This window comes from Lathamus discolor, chromosome 5 (assembly GCF_037157495.1).
Source record: "Lathamus discolor isolate bLatDis1 chromosome 5, bLatDis1.hap1, whole genome shotgun sequence".
NCBI lineage: Eukaryota > Metazoa > Chordata > Aves > Psittaciformes > Psittacidae > Lathamus > Lathamus discolor.
In genome coordinates, this window is record NC_088888.1 from 119,823,693 (window position 1) to 119,843,183 (window position 19,491).

At 39.7% G+C, this 19,491-nt stretch overlaps 1 protein-coding gene across 5 annotated transcripts in view; it reads right to left on the reverse strand.

The window, feature by feature from the left end:
• PLCB4 (phospholipase C beta 4) overlaps window positions 1-19,491 on the reverse strand; it is a 197,495-nt gene that overhangs the window by 10,311 nt on the left and 167,693 nt on the right. For all 5 annotated transcript variants that reach the window (XM_065682348.1, XM_065682351.1, XM_065682347.1 and 2 more), the window contains 5 exons: window positions 19,370-19,419; window positions 19,187-19,252; window positions 13,008-13,123; window positions 8,418-8,493; window positions 3,628-3,803 (listed from right to left, as the gene is read on the reverse strand). In XM_065682348.1, coding sequence (XP_065538420.1) covers window positions 3,628-3,803; window positions 8,418-8,493; window positions 13,008-13,123; window positions 19,187-19,252; window positions 19,370-19,419 — 484 coding nt within the window. The remainder of the gene's footprint in view (window positions 1-3,627; window positions 3,804-8,417; window positions 8,494-13,007; window positions 13,124-19,186; window positions 19,253-19,369; window positions 19,420-19,491) is intronic.

Consider the following 19,491-nt stretch of genomic DNA (forward strand, 5'->3'; position numbering starts at 1 on the left):
AAACAGGAATTATACACATAAATTAGATGGCAAATAACGGATTGTAAAGTTCCCAGTAGTGCATCAGCATCTAAAGTTACCTGTTTAGCAAGCCAAGGCAGTGCCTTAGTCTCTTCTTTTGCACACGATCTCAAGTAGAGTGCTAAACATCTATTGTACTAATTATCCCCAAATTCGAAGTATTCTGTATGCACAGGAGCAGCGTGGCACAGAGCAGCACGCTTAATTTAATGAAATGTCACTGAATCTTTTTCAGCTTTCTTTCATCTCTAGAAGACATTAATCATTAAGCAGCATGAGGAAACTCTGAGTTACACTTCTCTCAGTTTAAATTTTTTATTCAAGAGATGCAGTGCTGCTTTTTTTTCCTCCAAGAGTTCAGAAGGTGAAACATTCCCTGAATACAGATTTAAACCACAACAGTATCACAGCAAGAAATTAGGCTGGGTTCTAAAAAATGTTGTGTCTAGAGCACATTTCATTCCAACAGTCCTTTCTCCAAACAAAAGCTTTTATTTTCCATACCGAATTTGAACTAATTTTCAAGCCCACTATCTTAGCAGTAGTACTGGAATAACTTATTTCTATTACTGTGCTCAGGGATATGAACAAAGTTAAGTGTAGGTGTTCAAATTGATTTAGCCTATTTGCATCAGATACAATTTTTGAGTGAAAGAAGTTAAGAGGATTAGAGGACTACTGTGCATCACTGATGATTTCCAAATGAGACTTTGGCCATGGATATGGCTGAAAGAGCCCACACATCTGTATGCAGCTGTTTGTCCATTCTGCTATAATCTAGTTGCACTGCTGATGGGTCTTTCTGGGTGTGTTGGGTTTTAACTGCTTGCAAGAAATACAAGGTATTCTTAACAGAAGACATGAAAAATTTTATCTTCACTCTAAAATCATCAAGAAGCACCTGTAGGGACCACTCCTTGTTTCTGGGATGGTGCTTCTCGAGGACAGGGCCAATGTTCTAGTGTTAGTTCATTCCTCAAGTGCCTAGCACAGGGCTTCATGTGGAGGCTCAAGTTCAGCCCATGCTGCCCTGGCTGGCAGTGCTGCACTGCCATTAAAGAACACCCTCATCACAAGTGGTGATGCCTGTAGCCAGAGTTAACTGGAAGAAACAGGTAAGCCAGGATGGTAAAGAAGAAAAGGATTCTAGAAACATGGTACGTGAACTGCAAGATTTAACTGCTGGTTTCCTAGTGTGTTCTACTGACTGCACATATGAAATTATATATAACCTTAAGCATATAAGTCTATCCTTGGAATTTATACATATATTTAGATGACACTGAAGTGCATTAACATGTTATTTTATGTCACCAGTATTGTTTGAATGACTAGAAATCTCTTCTATTAAAAAAACCCCACCACGCATCATTTTTCTTCCCCTCTCATGTTATTTTATCTGGAGTACATAAGGCTTGCAGATAACAGCTTCACATCCCCCATTTCTGAAATGCTGCAAGCTCACTACATCCAAGTCAGGAAAGCTAACCCAGTCTTGAGAAGCAGGGGGCACAGCACCCCTGGAGTTCAATAAGCTTCAGATTTTTAGTATTATCTGCTCTCTTCTGCTTTGTTTCTAAATGAACTCAAAGCACAAACCGTAATTGCTTTTTGTACTGCACATGGAAGGAAAGTATCTACCCTACCGCAGATAACCACATCATTTTAGATTACTGATCTTTCCTGCTAGCCCTGTGTCCTCTGCTGTGATAGCTAACTCATTACCTCAGCTCACAGAGAGGGAAGCAGCGAGAACAGCATGCTGAGAGCATGGTCCTCCTCCCATGCTGCTCTCAGATCAAGCCTTTTTTTCTTGTGGTTACCCGAGCTGTCTCTTGGCTATTACATACACCTCCACAGATAAATGCATACATATTCCTACATACAATTCATCCTACAAAAAAGGTTTACAAATCAGTAAATGCAAAGTCTAAAGTCTCTTAAGGGCATTATTACATTCACATTTCAGCATTTCACATTCCAAATTCTTCTGAAATATTCATAGATTCAAACATAGTCTTAAATTCATTTCCAACAGGAAATTTTCCAGTTTGCACATCTAGGGGTTACCCACAAACCTCCAAGTAAGCAGAAACATGCTAAGCTGCAGTGAATAAAGCAGAAAGAGTTTTGAAGGTTGTCAGTATTTATCAGGGTGTAGATTTTCAGATCTGGTTCTTAGTACCTCTGAAAATAGAACAATACATGGACTGACACAAGTTATTTCTAATAAGAAAGCAAGATGCATTACTAAGAACGTAAGAACTGTTTGCAAGAAATGATCTAGGGCTGTTTGAACAATGTAGAGATACAGAAATTCTAAACCCAAAAACTATGAGAAAAAGCATTAAAAATATTATATTTTGCCCTAGGGTAGATACATGAGAGCCTGTAGCAAAGTTGAGAGAGTAAGAAAATATGTATGGAAAACCCCCCAAATCTTACCTTCACAGGCTGTATACTAGTAAATTATCTTCTAAGCATTGTGGTGAATTTCAAATAGGATAGAAAACAGAACTCAAACTGATGTAATTTCTCTGGGCTGATGCAGCCAGGTAAGATTTAGAGATACAGTACCAAGGACTGCACCTTCCTCTGGCTAGTATCTTCTGAATGATGCATTTGTATTATACTTCGGCAATTTTTGGACTTCATTTCTGACTGGGTATGTATTGCAGGACAGCTTGAATAGTTGGGTTAACACAGAGATTAACATAAAGATGAGCTCACTAAAAGCCTTTTGCTGGGACAATTCTCTGTTGGAAGGAAAGCTTCCAGGTCCCAGCATGTATTCTCTCTGATGCAAAGATAAGCTGTTTTTTCACCCGGGAATTTAAAAAAATCATTTCAATTCCTTCTTCAGATGTGATTTATTTATTCTTTTTTTCCCCATGCTTTTTATGTGAAAGATGCTGAAGACAATAATGCATGAATATATATGTATGTATGTATACACACGTTTCGCATCCATCTGCTTTTAGATCATAGCATAAAAAACTATTACTTACTGCCATTTTTAACACTGTGAATACAATATGTATTAAATTTTATTTCAAATAAAATGTATTTTATAATTTCAAGTGGGCATGGGATGGTTAATTACAAAAGCAACAATACAGACGTGTCATGCAGTATCTTCTGTATTTCCCAGTGACTACAACAGGTTATTACATGAAGATTATACATCAGCTTAATGTAGCCAATGCTGCTACCTGCTGTTCTTATGATCTTAATAATCACCAATGCTATAAATACGAGTCCATAACTGCTAACAACTCCAAAAGATACTTCCAGATCTGATTCTTCTCAGTTTCCAGCCTCTGAATTCAAGATCCTGAGTAAAGTCTAAGCATACCCACAGCTGATGCAAACCACCACTCCTTCATGGCATCTGCTGCCTTTAATGAAGTTCAGATAATCTAAACCAGCTCAGAAGCCTATTTCTGCACCTACATAAACCTTGTATGATCGCTTCCTTTACTTCCACCATCCATACAGCCCAGTATCTTTCACAGCAGTATAGGAGCTATCAACACAAGAAAATAAACATTATACATAGCAGACATAAACCAAGCCCTCGTTATCAGGTAGCACAGCCCTGCTCACCTGTCATGTGAGAATTTGAGCTGCTGGGTCTGTTGTTCATGAGCATTTATTAGCAGTTTCTTCAGTAGTTCACACTGTTGGTTCAAGTGCAAATCCCGGATTTCCTGCTCTTCGGCACTGTGCGTATTGATCATCTCGGACCACTCCTTCGTGTGCTGTGCCACGATCTCTTTGACCTGTTGAGAAGTAACAGCAGCTTAGTTAGAGGTTGCAGACAGGCCAGGAGATCAGCTATTACTGCTGCTGATGATGATGTAAAGACAATCGTAAAAAAAGACTATAAAGAATGTAGCTGAACTGTGAAAAATGAAGCTCCACAAATGAAGTTGCTTCACAGAGCAATAAAGCCACTGAGGGCGCTACTGCATATTATGAAAACAGATGCAAACCAACCCCTACTATTAGGACTCTAGAGCCCTGAATACATTTGCTGCACTTATGCTCTTGACGGTACTACTCATATTTTAAAATCTTCTCTTAACACTGAGTTTATGATAAAATGGTTTCACATTTTTGGTTGCCAAGAAAATCAGCAAGTATTAGAAATACCAAAATTAACCATGGGGATAAACACCCTCGTGAGTGGGATTTATCCGAAGGCTTAAATACAGTCTCAGATGTTGTGGAGACAAGGTTTACAAACACGGTCAGTTTACAGAGAAATCCTGTCTTTAACGCAACCTGATTCTGAAGATGGGCTACGTATCTTTGTTTTATATTCATTAAGCCAGCAGGGAATCTGACAAGTATTCTTCTCTTGCTTATCTCCCAAGACTCAAGAGAATAATGAGATTAAAGTTTCGGAATGTTCCCAAAAGACAATATGAAGAAGTCTAAATCACCAGAGTTGTTATAATAATAATATATTACACTTGATTTCAAGAAGAAGCTAATAGAAAGATATATTTTATTATCCTTTAATAATTATCTTTGGGTATTTTGACAAGCTCTCCTACTTTTTCATAAACGGCATACAAAATATGCCTCACAATAAACCTATTTTCAGGTAGTCATTTCAACTGCTGCTATGGTAACTAATAGCATCTGGGTCATCTAAACCTTACTCTTCAAATCAAAAATTACCACCATATTGCTGAGAAAGTGAAAGAACGATGTCAGCATCTCAGGTGTGGGCCCATGTGTGGGCTCTGCATAATGCAGACTCCCCTGCATACACCAGTGGCAAAAGGAGAGGGGACCTTAACAGCCCCCAGTCTCCATCCTGCCCTGAAGAGGCTCCTCCGAAGGCCCTCCTACACAAAGCTCATGTTGTGTAATGAAACTGGACTCCTACTAAAAAACCCCAAAGCAAGTATTTCATAACAAATCAGGGTGACAACCACTACCTGAGAGCCAGACTTGCATTTAACTGTAGCTAGATAGTGGTCCAATATTAAACAAAAATGGACTGGAGGCAGAAGCAGCTGACAGAGAGCTACCTGGAGTTTTCTGCAGCTGTCAGAACGCAACAAAAGCATTTTGAGGCAGGAGGCTGGTACCATTAATATAGGGCACCAAGATGTTTAAGAGTGAGTGTACCTCCAGCAAAATGAGCCTTGCTTATTTCTGTGCATGTGGGTAAGTGTATTACTAAGTCAGAGTCTATCAATACGAAGTGATAAAAACCACTGAAGGATGTGGAGCAGTTTGTGGGAGTGGTATCTGTAATAAGATGTTCATACGGCAGGACTGTCTTCAGAGCCAGAGAGAAAAAGAGGGCTCAGTTTTCAAATGGTCAAAATAAATGCTTGAACGTTGGTAAGGAAAAGAGACTTGTTTTTCAGATGGAGCTTTTGAAAGGTTCAGGGACAGATACTCCAGCTCACCTCTGGCACCCACCAGTATGGCACACGTGAGTTAGGACCAAGTTTAGTCCAAGCTCCTTGGACTAAAGGAGAAACCTGCTTAAGGAGACTTAAGCATGGCAGTGCTTTATTTAATCTGAGAAGATAGGAAGAATCATAAAAACATCCCTGCCTGTGTTCAGGGACAGATGTGCCAGTGAGGTGCTACTAATTTCTAAATCAGTATGCCATCTAAGCAGCAGGTACAGCCCTTTGTAAAATAGGTTTTTCTCTAGGGGTGGGAGAGAAAGGGAAGATTCCTTTTCCTAAATATCCCACATGATTCCTTTTCTTAAATATCCTGTAAGCTGTAAGTCTTATTTCAGGTAGAGCAAGATAAAACCTGATGAGAAGGATGTAAGGGATTTGCCAAATGCCAGTTACAAGACTTGAAATACCCAATTTGACTCAGATTCGGGTGAACTTAGAACCCGTGACCATTAAAGCATCTGAAATCCAATTTTGCTGCAGATCTGTGATACACTTCAAAGTTCAGATGTAGTAAATTCAGTGTACATCCCTCCTTTTCCCCCATTTATTGGTATCATAGTTAAAATGACTATTTCATTTGCTGTGTTCTTGTCCTACTTTCCACTGTATTAAGATAGTGTTGCTTAATGGTTATTTTTCTTATCCTGTTGGACAGCTAACTTCTCCCTTTCCTGTACTACAGACTGTGTTTGCAATCCTGTCCTTTCATGTGTTCCATCCCTGGGCCTAGGAGACTAATTAAAATCTTCATAAGGAACTTTCTTTTGCGCAGCACATACGCAAGATGTTTGTTTAGTCACTAAGTTCAAGCAGGAATCATCTTTGAAGTCATCTTTCCTCTTTTTTCTTTTCATCCTCTGCCTGCTTGATATTGGGACCTACTTTTCTAAATGCAGGGGAGGAATTTGCATCTGCCAGGTTAACTGTGCGTTAACTGTGCGTACACACGGGGACATTCAGATCTCATTTAAGTATCTTATGCCAAACCTGGGCTGGATGTTTCCTCCTGACAGGAAGACGTTTGTAGATGAAAAGGTCTCTGGTGCTAAAGGTGTACGTGCACATTGTGACAGAGCTGCACTGGAGGACATGAGCTGTAATTAAAGCTGAATTATGGTACAATCTGATATCAAAATTAGTCGCCCAAATGCTGAGGAATGCTGAGCAACTGTTAATTAATGAAACTCCCACTCTATCAGTGTAATGCATTCAGCATCTCAGAATTCAATCTAATTTAATTGTGCCTACCTTCCTCTAAGATAAAAGTTAATTTCCCTATGGTCTTGAGCACTGTTTTCCAACCTGTTGCTTGCAAACCTTTGAATGATCTCCAGGAATGATTCAAGGGTCCACACATGGCAATTGAAACTAAAGGAGTCTGCGAATACTAAAATCAGTACAAAATCTGGACAGTTTTGATAGAACCACAGTGAGTAAGGCATTGAAAATCACTGACCAGGAGAAAACCACAGAGGCAGATGACTTGCAGAGGAGTTCTCTGGGCATTATCCAGCATGCAGAGGCTTGGCATTTCAAAGGAGCTTACATCTAAGTCTCCCTTGAAAACGTCATCCTAAAACCTGACATGGGAGTGGACAAAAAAAATCAATCTTTTTTCCAGGTATGGATTAAATTGAAGGGAACCAGTTTTAAAGCAGGATTTTAAAAGGGACAGAGCTCAGAAACTGCATATATTTGCTGAAAGGGAAAATGTAAGTAACATTTATTGGATTTGGGAGATTAATGAACACTTGGATGTCCCCTGCGTACAAATTACACCTCCTCGGCTCGAGACTGTGAATGACATAGGTGAGAAGCAGAAATCACAACAAAGAGTTTTTCTACGCAATATAACTTCAAATGAGTTTTGAGCTTATGTCTGGATGATCGGGAGCTAGTGCTCCTCAGAGAGTTTACTTCACTAAGAAATGAATGAATTGTCTGCTTAAGTTGTCAACAAATTTGCTTTTATTTAAAGAGGGAACGGTTCTGGATTTCTCACAGGGGAAGAAGATAGGGAGATGAGAGAGTGCACTAGGGTTTTTAACTTTATCTGTGGCTGAGCCAACAGCAACAAGAAAAAACCCTTGTTTAGAAAACCAAGATCTCCTCCACATGAAATAATAAAACCAAAGAAATAAATTCAGTGAAGAAAAGGTGAAAACTTATTCTGATCTCAAAGATGTGGCTGATTCTGTTTGTATTTTCTATCCTTGTTTCTTTTCACACTCTTCTCCCTCCAGATCATTTTGTACATGGATGTGATTTCTGGTTTAGCTGCCGTGCTCTAAGGCTGGGTATCTTTCAGAAACTTGAAAGCATGTCAACAGGTCATAGATAAAACTTCCAAAGGAAATAAGAACTCAGTGAACATAGTAGTGGTATGGAAGTACAGAGGAAGTAGCTGTAAGCAACTGTGAATCACAGCTCAAGAACAGCTTTTTCAGATGAACTGAGGTTGAGTCTCAGAGCACTTTTATTCTCCAGCACCTTGAAGAATACAATGCAGCAAGCAATGGAGAAAAAACACACTCAGAAATAAGAAGACACTTGGTTCAAGAGCAACTTGGACTCCTCCTTTGCTAGGAGACAGACCAGCAAGTGTTGTCCATGGTGACAATGGTGGAAAATGAAGAAGAAACCTCTTTATATATGTATTTTGGGAAAGCATTTAGCATCCAAATTCCATACAGCACATACTCTTTCTGTTTAGATACAAACAACCAGTTTCGCTTCATGGTATCAATGACACTTCTTCAAAATTTCAAAAGGGCAGGAAATAGATGTTGCTTTTGGAACATTTTTTAAGGAACATTTTTAGACACTCGATTACTCCCATTCTTTTCAATGTGTTATTATTCCTGAAAATCATTCATGTGCTTCCAAGAAAATTAACCACCTCAAAAAAAGCTCTCTTTCAGACGTCGCATGTGTTCAGCTTCGCTGTTTGCTTACCTTAGATTTGTGATCTGATGTGAGCGTCTGAATCTTAATTTCCGTTTCTTTCTTCAGTTCAAGACAATTATTGCCTCTAAGAAAAAGGAAAATTGCAAATGTGCGCCACAAGTTAAACATCCTCCCATTCACTCAGTTCTCACTAATTAAAACGTTAATCAGAGTTGAAGTGCTGCAGCGCATTGGAATGAAATTATTTCTTCTGGCAATTTATTCACAACTTACAAAATATGGTTGGATTAATGATCGTTCAATTCAAACACCACACGATTAATGCGAGATTGGCCCAGCAATTATTCTGTTGCTGAGGATATGTCAAGCATCTCCATTTATGGTACTTGGTTCCTTTTCCAGGCTTAAAATACCTTGCCAAGAGAAACCAGCTTTTGCCTGAAAACTTACAGGCATGTTAATTGCCTCACCATGATTTTATCCTCTGTTTTAAAAGCAAATTTTGCTACTTCTTTTCACTTTGAGGCAGAGAAAAAGAAGTCATTCGAATAACTACCTTGCAGGGCAACTTGGGCTTACTAAATGTGAACACCTACTAAAAGCGTCAGTGCCCCTCTATGAGAAAACAGGGCAACTGGCTTGCAAAGAAGGGGCCTCATTATCTTTGCAGACCACATTACCCCATGTGGATGAATCCAAGCTGTTAGGTCCCTTATATGACTTGGAAAGCAACAAATCTTGGATAGCCCTCACTCCTGCAATAAGCTGAATACAGCATGGGCTTTGACTTTGGGTATAATGAATGGGGTTGAATGCAAGTTGCAAAGTTGTTTAATGCAGGAGGAGTGCATGATTCTAAGGAACTGGTAAAATGCCTGCAGAGGGCCCATGCTGAAGCTCCCCTGATGTGCTTGTGGGTTAGTAGATGGATGACTTCTACCTCTCACCCACAGAATTTCCTTCACTAAGCCCAATTAGATGGGCGGGATGGATGTACAGAAAAACTATTGCACTGCAGCCACAACAGGAATTTCAATTACTGTCTCAGCACAGTCAGTAATCTTTCGACGGCTGACAAGCTCCGTCTTTACCAATGTTCTTGTTCCCTTTTTTGCAGTGAGGGGCTTTTACAACAGAATACAAATTCACACATTGGAAGTCTCTGTTTTTTGTCTGGAATAATACAATATGTTGAGAGGAGCCTGTTCTAAAAACACTGTAATATTTATGTGTCAGATCATCCACTGATGTAAACTGGTGTTACTCTACCAAGTGGATGGAGCCACGTTCATTTTATCATCTGAAGCTGGCCCTAGTAATAATGGTTATTGCTCAGCTGCAGTAACATTAATCCATATTTGCTCTAGAAAAGGAGATTTATGAAACTCTTAAGTTGAAATCCCATTTTAATATCAAAGTACTGCAAAACTTACGGAAATCAGCAGAAAAACTTACCGTCAAACAGTACGAGGAAAGCCCTTACTGAAAATAGTGGTGTGATGTTGCCTTGTGTTCCCAAGGACCACCAGAAGGACTAGTCACTTATTTTCTAGTCATAGCAAGGAAAAGTTTTGTAGGGATTTCTAACACACATTTGGCACTTTGGAAGTAATAGAAAGGCACACAAAAATGTTCTGACCACTGTTACCTCTGCCTGAAATTATCCCAAACAGCTGGAAAAAGTCTTTGACCATGCATGGGGGTAGTTGCTGTCAGAGTCTGGCTCTGACATATCTGAACATACAATTCACATATTATTTGTCATACACTATGAAAGAGGCTGCTTCTTAAGTGAATCAAATGGATTTTATCCTAGATGAGTCTGTTTGGGTCAATCACTGGACTTTTCAGAATCCAGACATCAAATCCAACTGATCCCTTCTCTGGAAATGCAGCTTTCATTGTACCTCAAGGCAACTTCCAGCCAGAATGGACATAACAAGAGCTGTCCCCAGCTGCAGTCCATGGTTAAACTATTGAGTCACAGTTCGGAACAAAAACCAGGGACTGCCCAACCCAAAGTCACATGTCCATGCTCACACACACACATACACTTGAATTCCTGGACAGTCCTGGTAAATCAGAAGGATCTTTATGTGCCCTCAAGTCCATTTCAGAGTGGGAACATGAGCACGCATATCCCCATAAGCCTTTCTGAGATTTGTAAGCATTTGAAGCATACAACAGAAACAGCACAGGGAGCAAAGTCCTGTCCATCTGTCAGTGAATTAGCACATGATTAAAAGATTCTACTCTGCTGAACAATATGCAGTCGACATTTGTCACACCATGTGGCAGAAGTGGACCACAAAAAAGCTGCACAACAAAATGAGAAGAGAAAGTCTTGTATACACCTACCCAAAAGCCTTTTTTTTTCAGGAAATATCCGACAATTTCAATATGAATGCCTTCAAAACACATTTTACATGTTCTGGTGCAATTTTTTCTATTGCTTGTAAAAGTTCCACAATGATAGTAAAGAACATGGAGCATGTCCTGTACCTGTTGAACCCTGGATTCAACAGATCATTACCCCTGAACTCTGGATTCATCAGATCAGTTCATCAGTTTCAGTCAGTGTGTTCACTTTTAAGCATGTCCTTAAATACAGCGCGCAGTTGGGGTGAAGTGTGTACTTAAGAACCTTCCTGAATGGGTTCTCAGGGCTGCCTGCACAATGACCCTGAAGGAAGCCCTTAAAACACTCTGATACAGAATTAACAAGTGTTTTCACAGAAGGTCTGTGCTGATACTGGTTTGGATTTGGCTGCTAAACAGTTATTCTTGTAACACTGAAGAGCCGTCAGATGACTGAGAGCTCTGAAGTCTACGGAACCTATGGAATCATAGTGAGGAACAGTGTTTGGCTGTGTATTGAATCTGCTCCTGGAGTAGTCATTTTCAATGTTATTTTTACATTTTTTTAAGCTTTCAATGATAATTTAAAACTATCACAGACTTTAGCACCCATGAGAGAAGTGTTATAAAATGAGGAAAACCCACTGCAAGTAACCAGTGAAGTGATCTCAAACTGGGAATTAACTTGTCAACTACTTTTATACTGTCCCATTTGGGGGTAACTCTGGAAAGCATTACTACCCAGGGCTTTGCACTATTTACTGCGCAGAGACAGCCATTACCACCTTTAACTTTCTGACACATCTTTGTTTGCTGTTTTGATAGATGGGCAGAGGCACTGGCATCTTCTCAAGCCAACAGGAATACTGATGCCTGGTTATTCTGATAGGAGATTCTTAAATACCAGAGCACGGGGAAGCCTTTCTCTCTCTATGATAATTATGGTGCAGTGTCCAGGGCTAAGTTCACTGCCACTCTAGTAAATACCCTGACTGTAATTATAAATGCAGCTGTATCAATAACCTTCTGCTGTGTTACATTCAATAGAAATTGAATGAAACCCATATTAAATTAATTAGGCCTGTAGCTGTTCCCTCCCTGTTTGGAAAAGTAGTAACCTGGAAGGAACTACTTGGATTAGAAGGATTTGAGTGCTTTAGAGCTCATTCTTGGACAAAAAAAAAAAAACCAACCCAACAAGTCAACATGAGCTTTGTAAGAGTTTCTAAGCTTTTAGTAATTTAGTGAGAATTCTCCTTACTTTGTTTACTTCTGACAGTTCTATTGCTGTTGCATTCAAGGTTTATAACATGCACACTCAAACACCGCTGCCATTCCACAGAGTTTATAAAACAAGAAGTATTTGTGGGAGAATTCAGTGCCAAAGAGGCATCTGTGTTTAGTATTCAGTGAGTGAGTTGGCTGCTAGTTGTTGTTGCCAGATAACAACAATATGAAATTAAGGCTAACTATTAGCATATCTTGATATGGAACGGTCAAAAGTAACTCCTGCTTTGGGTCACAGTATTATGGTATAAACTGCTGTCTCAATGAGATGCCAGTCATAGGGTAAAAGGTGGAGAGGAGAAACTGCTGCCAGATCACACGATAGCAGCAAGGCAACAGCAGGTCCTGCTATGTCATTCCAAATGGGATTTCAAGAGGGACATTTTATTAAAGTCACCAGTATCTTCCAGGAACTCTTCTGGGACAATTAAGAGATTAGCACAGATTGTCCCAGGCCATCAGCTACTGCAAACCGAAACAGCTTCACTCAAGTCAAAGGAGTAATACTGATTTATCCCAGCTTGAGGATCTGAAGGGTTTTTATTCGCTAAAAAGAAACTTCAACCTGACAGCACAGCAAAAGTCTATTATTCTAAACCACTCAGGATTTAGAAACCAGGTTTTCCCCCAAAATCAAATCACTGCTACTTACTGGTCATTAGAGCTACTGAGGACCTCAGTTTGCTCTCACTGAACACAAGAGTGATGTTTCCTGAGGAAATGCAGAGACCAGATCAGACAACAGAAATAAAAATGTGAGGCAACTCCTCTTCTACTTTTAAAACTTTGATAGTAGAAGACTAGGGAAATGCGAAGTGAGTACAACATTTATGGCCCATTGCTAGAACCTTCAAGCAGCTCATACTCAAGTCGGATGTAGGATGCTGGTTCAAGCTGCAATTCATCTGAATGACCTTTTTATGAATGTTTTATTTCAAAGCATAGTATCTATTTTAAATCTAAAAAAACAAAAAGATTAAAATAATATCTTACCCCTTCTTCTTGATTGCCTTCTCTAACATTTTCTCGTATGATACCTTTTCTTTATCATACTGTGCCACTATTTTGTCAATTTGGGTGCAGTGCAACTTCTGCATAGCGCTGTGCTCCTGGAAAACAGTAGGACCTTGCAATTAGGTGACTGTATTTTTAAGGTTTAGTTTTCTTACAGTGTAAAAATATCAGTGTACAAACACATAACTTTGACAATGGAATTTAATCTGGTTTAGCCATCTGGTATTAAAGATTCCAGATATTCCACCATAAGTGCTAAAACATTTCTTCTTTGTTTGAAAAATGAAAATCTGTAGTGGACTCTATGGTAAACCTTGAAACAAAAGAATGATGGGAAAAAAAATCATCTTTGTGAACAAATGTCCATTTAAGTGCAATGTAAAAAATCAGACCTACAAGCTCAGCTTGTATCAAAGTTTCTGAATGTAGAGAATAAAACTCAGCCCAGTCCCCCCCTTCCTCTGCATGTCATACTCAATACAGTGCTAGCCCCCTGGTTGCTGCAAATCAAATAGATCAAAGTCCAAACATTAGATACAATTCAAATAATTATCAGACTTCCTGAAGATCTGGCCTGCAACCCCTAATGACAGCAGCAATCTTACTAAGAAATTGCACCTTGTTGCAGAGTCCCTCCTTTTTCAAGTGACAGCAAGCTGTGCAATATGACTTTCAACTACACATGCAGACCAATAACCATTGTTCCCTTTTCTCCTGCTCCCCAGTCAACAGAGCACAAGCTGAAATACGGGACATCTGTGGAGTATCACACACCAACGCTAACCTGCTGACTCTACTATAGTTATGTGACTTACATCAGTGAAGTTACTTATTAAAGGGGAAGAAAAAGATCTTCCTATGATGAAAAGATGAATCACTAATACACGTTACACACCTGGGTCTAGCATACTGACAGTTGCTTTCCCATTACAAGACTGTACCAGAAACAACACACTTCAATTAGTAGTTACATGTTGACTTCATTATTGAACTTGATTTCATATTCTGCTTTATCAGAACAGCTACTCATAATGATGGAAATATTTAACTATCACAGAGAACATTAAATATTGAATTTACATTACAATAGGAAATTGTTTGTAAACTTTATTAATATTCAATTGCTCCACATTTTTATCTAATTGTGACAAAAAGCCTTGCATCAATTAATATGGTCTCTTCCAGGACTTTATCTCTTATTTTGTTTTATAGCTCATTTTGTATTTATTCTACCCATGCTATTCTACTGCTCTTTGTTATTATTTTCTATATACCTGTGGTTTGCATTATCACTGTTTTCTCTAGAAATACTAAAGACTTTTACATCCACTTTTACCATAACATTAATACAAATGTTGTGATGCTTTTAAAAATCTAGTCCAGGGCTGTACCTGAACACTCCAACATCTGCCAAGCCCTTCCCTGGGGAACGTGTACAGCTGCCAAATGTATTTAGAGTGGGGAACTGATTTTTCTGTTCTGCAGAGGATTAAAAGGGAAACAAATAGACTCCATCAACAATAAAACATGCCACCTCCATCAGGGCGTATTTACACTGATTAATCAGGTAGAAAAAAAATGGGGACAGTGAAAAGAATGATATAAGCTTGACAGCACCAGCCAGCTACAGGTGAAGTGACTAAGAGCACCTCCCGAACTACCCACTCTCCCCTAGATGAGCAGAACAATACAATGCTTGCTATAAAAGACTAAGTGCAAACAATGCAAAGCATGAGACATCTGCCCACTCATGTAACACTCCTCCACAATCTGGGAGGGCACATCACGCAGAGCTAGAATCCATGCTTTTCCCTCAGGACAACCACGATTTAAGCCTTCTCTCTCTATCACAAACCCACTGTAATCTTTTGCAGATTCCCCCCTACTGCTACTTACTGCTCATGCACAACTCTATCTTGTATCTGAAACAGATGTACTATGGACCATATCCACCTCATTTCCTTCCCTGGTCCTGCTCCCTATTCAGTTCATGGAACATGAATTTCTTTGTCCACAATATAAGCAGACCTGGAAGAGGAAGATGGGCTATTAACAACCTCCACATGAAAGGCACAAAGAGTCCTTAGAAGTCAACTCCCTGCCAGAGGTCCCTTGAGTTCTGTGACCTTCAACCCTTGGAACACTATTCATAATAGGTTAGCTGATGTGAGTTTGATTTTCTGTCTATGCTCAAAGGAAAACACAGATAGATGCTGCACCCAAACTTCTATCAAGATTCTAAGAAATATTAACTGTTTTGTAGCACCTTATAACGCCCTCAGTATATTTTGTTTTCAGAGTCCTTGTCCCTTAAATGATGGCAGTATTACAGATGATGTAAAAGAATATTATAGAGGATCTAAGACAGCACAATCCATACAGGGGCCAACAGTACCTTAAATTGACGCTACATGACCATGATGACATCTGTCACACAGACAGAATCCCAGAGGCCTTTCTGGTACCAGCTTCTCAGAGCCCACTGATTCTGATGGCACCTCTATAACTTCAGGCAATAAGATAATGATGACAGTTGTTGCTTTCCACATAGTGTTTTTTTCAAATTCCCTTTGTGAATGTGAGGATTCTTGGGGAAGCTCACTGATTTCTTGACATGGACACTTGTGTTTTTTCTTTCACTGTCTCAGGCTATAGGGCCAGCTTTGCTCACTGTCCAACAGATGACAAAGAATTTGCCTTAGGAGTTAACGACAAAGATCTACATATAATCATAGAATCCTTGCAACAAACAAAATACTGCATTTCTCAAGATATCATTGAAGAAATCTGTGTTAGCTTCCCACTCTTTTGCTTTTTCCCCTCTTTTTAAAGAATTATACCCCACATTTTCTACGTATCTGGCAAACCTTCACTGTCTTCTCACAGTGACCTATCTTATTCCAGATTCAGTATGCCTCTTAGCTGAAACTACTTCACAACGCAAGCAAATGGGCTGAGGTTTGGATGATGTTCTTTGCTCATAAGGGCAATCACCTGTTCTGCAATCCCATCAGGAGCACAATGCTACCTCAGTTGTAGTCATCCAGACATACCTTTTCAGACTAAATCAGCCTGGAGAATATTCACTCTCCCACCTTCAACTCTCTCTTCCTTTATAGCCAGGCCACAAACTAAGCAGAGTATTTGGTTCAAAAACTAGAGGCAACAGCTCTGTTGCAGAACTGATCAGATTCTTCTGACTAGATGTAAGGCAGAAATTTTTTACGATGAGGGTGGTGAAACACTGGCATAGGTTGTCCAAGGAGGTGGCAGATGCCCCATCCCTGCAAACATTTAAGGTCAGACTGAACATGGGCTTTGAGCAACCTGATCTAGTTGAAGATGGCCCTGAGGGATTGGACTGGATGACCTTTAAAGGTCCCTTCCACCCAAAGGGCTAAGAACAGTGACCTTTCTGTCAGTCTAATGATCTCTAATGGGTCTAGGTGTTTTATTTTCCCTACACAAAAGTGAAAAAAGGAACAGTGATGATTGTAACTCCACCTGCCCAAGCATCCTTCTCTTAAAAGTATGGCTTAATAACAAATCCATCATAAAGTGAAGTCATAGTGTGTGATGTGTCTTTGTGTGGGTGTATACTGGGTATTACAGCTGTAAGGAGCTATGCCATGTAGGAAAAACAAATTAGTACAAATATGCAGAGGGATGTCAGGAGAAGGTTACTGTGGCTGCTGGAGTTAAAATGGCTGAAACACTGAACAGAGTGAATAAAAAGAAAGATAGCATCAAAGAAATACACAGAGAGTGTTGCATTCTCAGAAGTCCGGCACCAACTGAGAAATACAATATTTGTAACAGTCCTATACCTTGACAATGCAGAGGTTGATGTGTTTTCATAGACAGCACCCAACCCCTGCCAGCCGGCCTTGCAGTGGAGCTGCTAACACTTTTCTGCACTGAGTGGATGCTGTTAGGAAAACGGACCCTTACTGCCATTGTGTTCCTTAGCTAGCTCTGCCCAGGGCTACCAGATTAGCTCCTACACGGCTTATATTAGAGCTTCCTCCTCTCAACCTGCTCCCTCTTCCACACTCACATGCTCTTTTCCCAAGTAACAAGCAATAGGACAAAAAGTAACAGGCCCAAGCTGCGCTGTAAGACTAGCATCCAGTTAGACCAGATATTAGGAAAGATTTCTTCACCAAGAGGATGCTCAGGCACTGGAACAGGCTTCCCAGGGCAGTGGTGGAATCACCATCCATGGAAGTGTTCACAAACCATACAGGTGAGGCCCTTAGTGACATGGTTTAGTGATGGCCTTGGCAGTGTTAGGGTAAAGGTTGGTCTCGATGATCTTTAAGGTCTTTTACAACTTACTTGATTCTATGATTCATTTTTCGTAACATATTTTCAAAGGCCAACTCAGATGGAAAAGTATTGGACTTTTCTTTACTTAAACAACATGAACAATTCCCTTCTGTTCACTTATTCCTACAGATCCCTTGAGTGTCTGTGGTTAAATGAGAGCCAACCTATTTCTGGAACTTTTAAGTTCAGTCTGATCAATACATAGGCTTCCTGAAGCTGATCGTGGGTAACTAACTGCATAGCTCTCCAGCTCCATCCCAGCTGATAAAATGCATTAAACCCGCTGATGAGTACACCAAGCACTTCCCTAAGGTCATCTGTGAGCTAATATGGCCAAGCTTCTGCTCAGACTCCCCTCTCCAAATTCAAGAAGTTGCCCTTTAGCAAGGCATGCTCTAGACAGGCACTTTCTTGTTAGGACAGACTTGCGCTCTGTACTTCAGACCAGCAGGATACAGGCTGGCTCTGATCTAAAATAGCTGTGTTTGAGTTAATGCTGAAAGCCCTTCTGAGTGCACAGCACTTTCAGACTGTGGCTGGCAATTTTTTCCTCAGATGAGAGGAAGCAAGTGCAATCCTGAGCAGATGGATCGATTTTTTTAACAGTAGCAAGTGCAGTCTTGGGTAAAATATCCTTATACCACTGTGGGTCACAGATATCAGGGACACAGACCACTGAGTATGGCTGCTGTCTATGTAACCATGGTGCCACTTTCATTTGCAAAGAGCTGCTATAACAAATTGCTGGATGTTATCCAGCAATGAGTAAGAAAGTAGTGTTTTAAATATGAAGCCCCCCAAAAGATGAACCCTGTGAAGGTCTAGAAACTGTCCATGCCCAGAAGTGTGATGATAGATACATTTTCTTGAGCATGGGCCCTGGACACAACACTAAAATGGAGGAATCGGTCATTTTCTTTCTGCATAGGGTCAGTAAGGAGTCGGAAAAGTAACTATTTTTTAATCCTACATTTAATACAAGGAGCCCCCAAAGATGCCAATTATTTTAAGTAATTTCTTCATACTCCATTGTACAGAGTCCCACACCCAGTCATGAAGATAAACACAAAGACTGATACTAAAAGTGTCCAAGCAACTACATTACATCAGCTCTGCAATGAAATCTGCAATCAAAGAGAGCAAGGGAATAACTGCCCCAAAAGTCCAGAATGGATTTGTATGTATCACCAAAATTTACAACTTAAAATCCTTTCTTCACCTGTTATGACTCTTTTTGTAACTAGAGTAATGCTTTTCTAATGATAAAGGGCAGGAGAAAATTGGCTTTGATTTTTCTAATATAAAGTATACTTATGATAGTGTTGTATGCATTCAGGACATCACTGCCAACAGTACCAAGTTGACTCTCAAGTGGTTAGTGTAGATCTAATGTGAGGAGGAAAAGGGCATTTCATTTCTCAGTTACACATTCCAGTTCTCCTGAGTGATTCTGCAGTTTCTCCAGTGCCTGTCTTCAATGCAGCACCATCTTAGATCATTACTGCCTTCCCTTCCAAACTGCCTGTCAATATGTCATGCAAGAGGGAGCTAGGTAAAATCATTACCTGAGAAAAGTGAGTTCTGGATGCTTTTATGGGTCAAACAAATGTACACTGAAACTCAGGGAGACATATAAAGGGTTGCTAAAAGGAAAAATTGCTCACTGGAGCATATTTCAGTACATTTAAAACACATATGACTTTCTTGGTAGCCCATCTACTGTCGCTTAGTTTTTCTCTTCCAATTTAATTAGGAGCTGTCTGTGCCAGTGAGCACTGCAACTTCTGTCAATTACAGTGTGCTGCTCAGAGAGCTTGTAATGATCATACCTTTGCATGCTTCTTCTTTAAGGTATTCAGCTCTTTCTGCTGTTTCTTTAAATGCTTTATATAAGCCTACAAAAAGAGAAGTTGGATCAATTTTTTTTGTGCTCATATTGACTTTAATCAGATAAAATCCTGGCTACTTAAATAATGAGGAACACAGCTTGAAAAGCTTGTATCCATACTTACCTTCATTTGCTTTAAATCTTCTATCTTTACTTGAGGAATAAGGTCTATACCTAGGAAAATAATGATAAAGTTCATACATATTAGTATACCTTATATTTTTGAGTTTTACCATAGAAACCTAC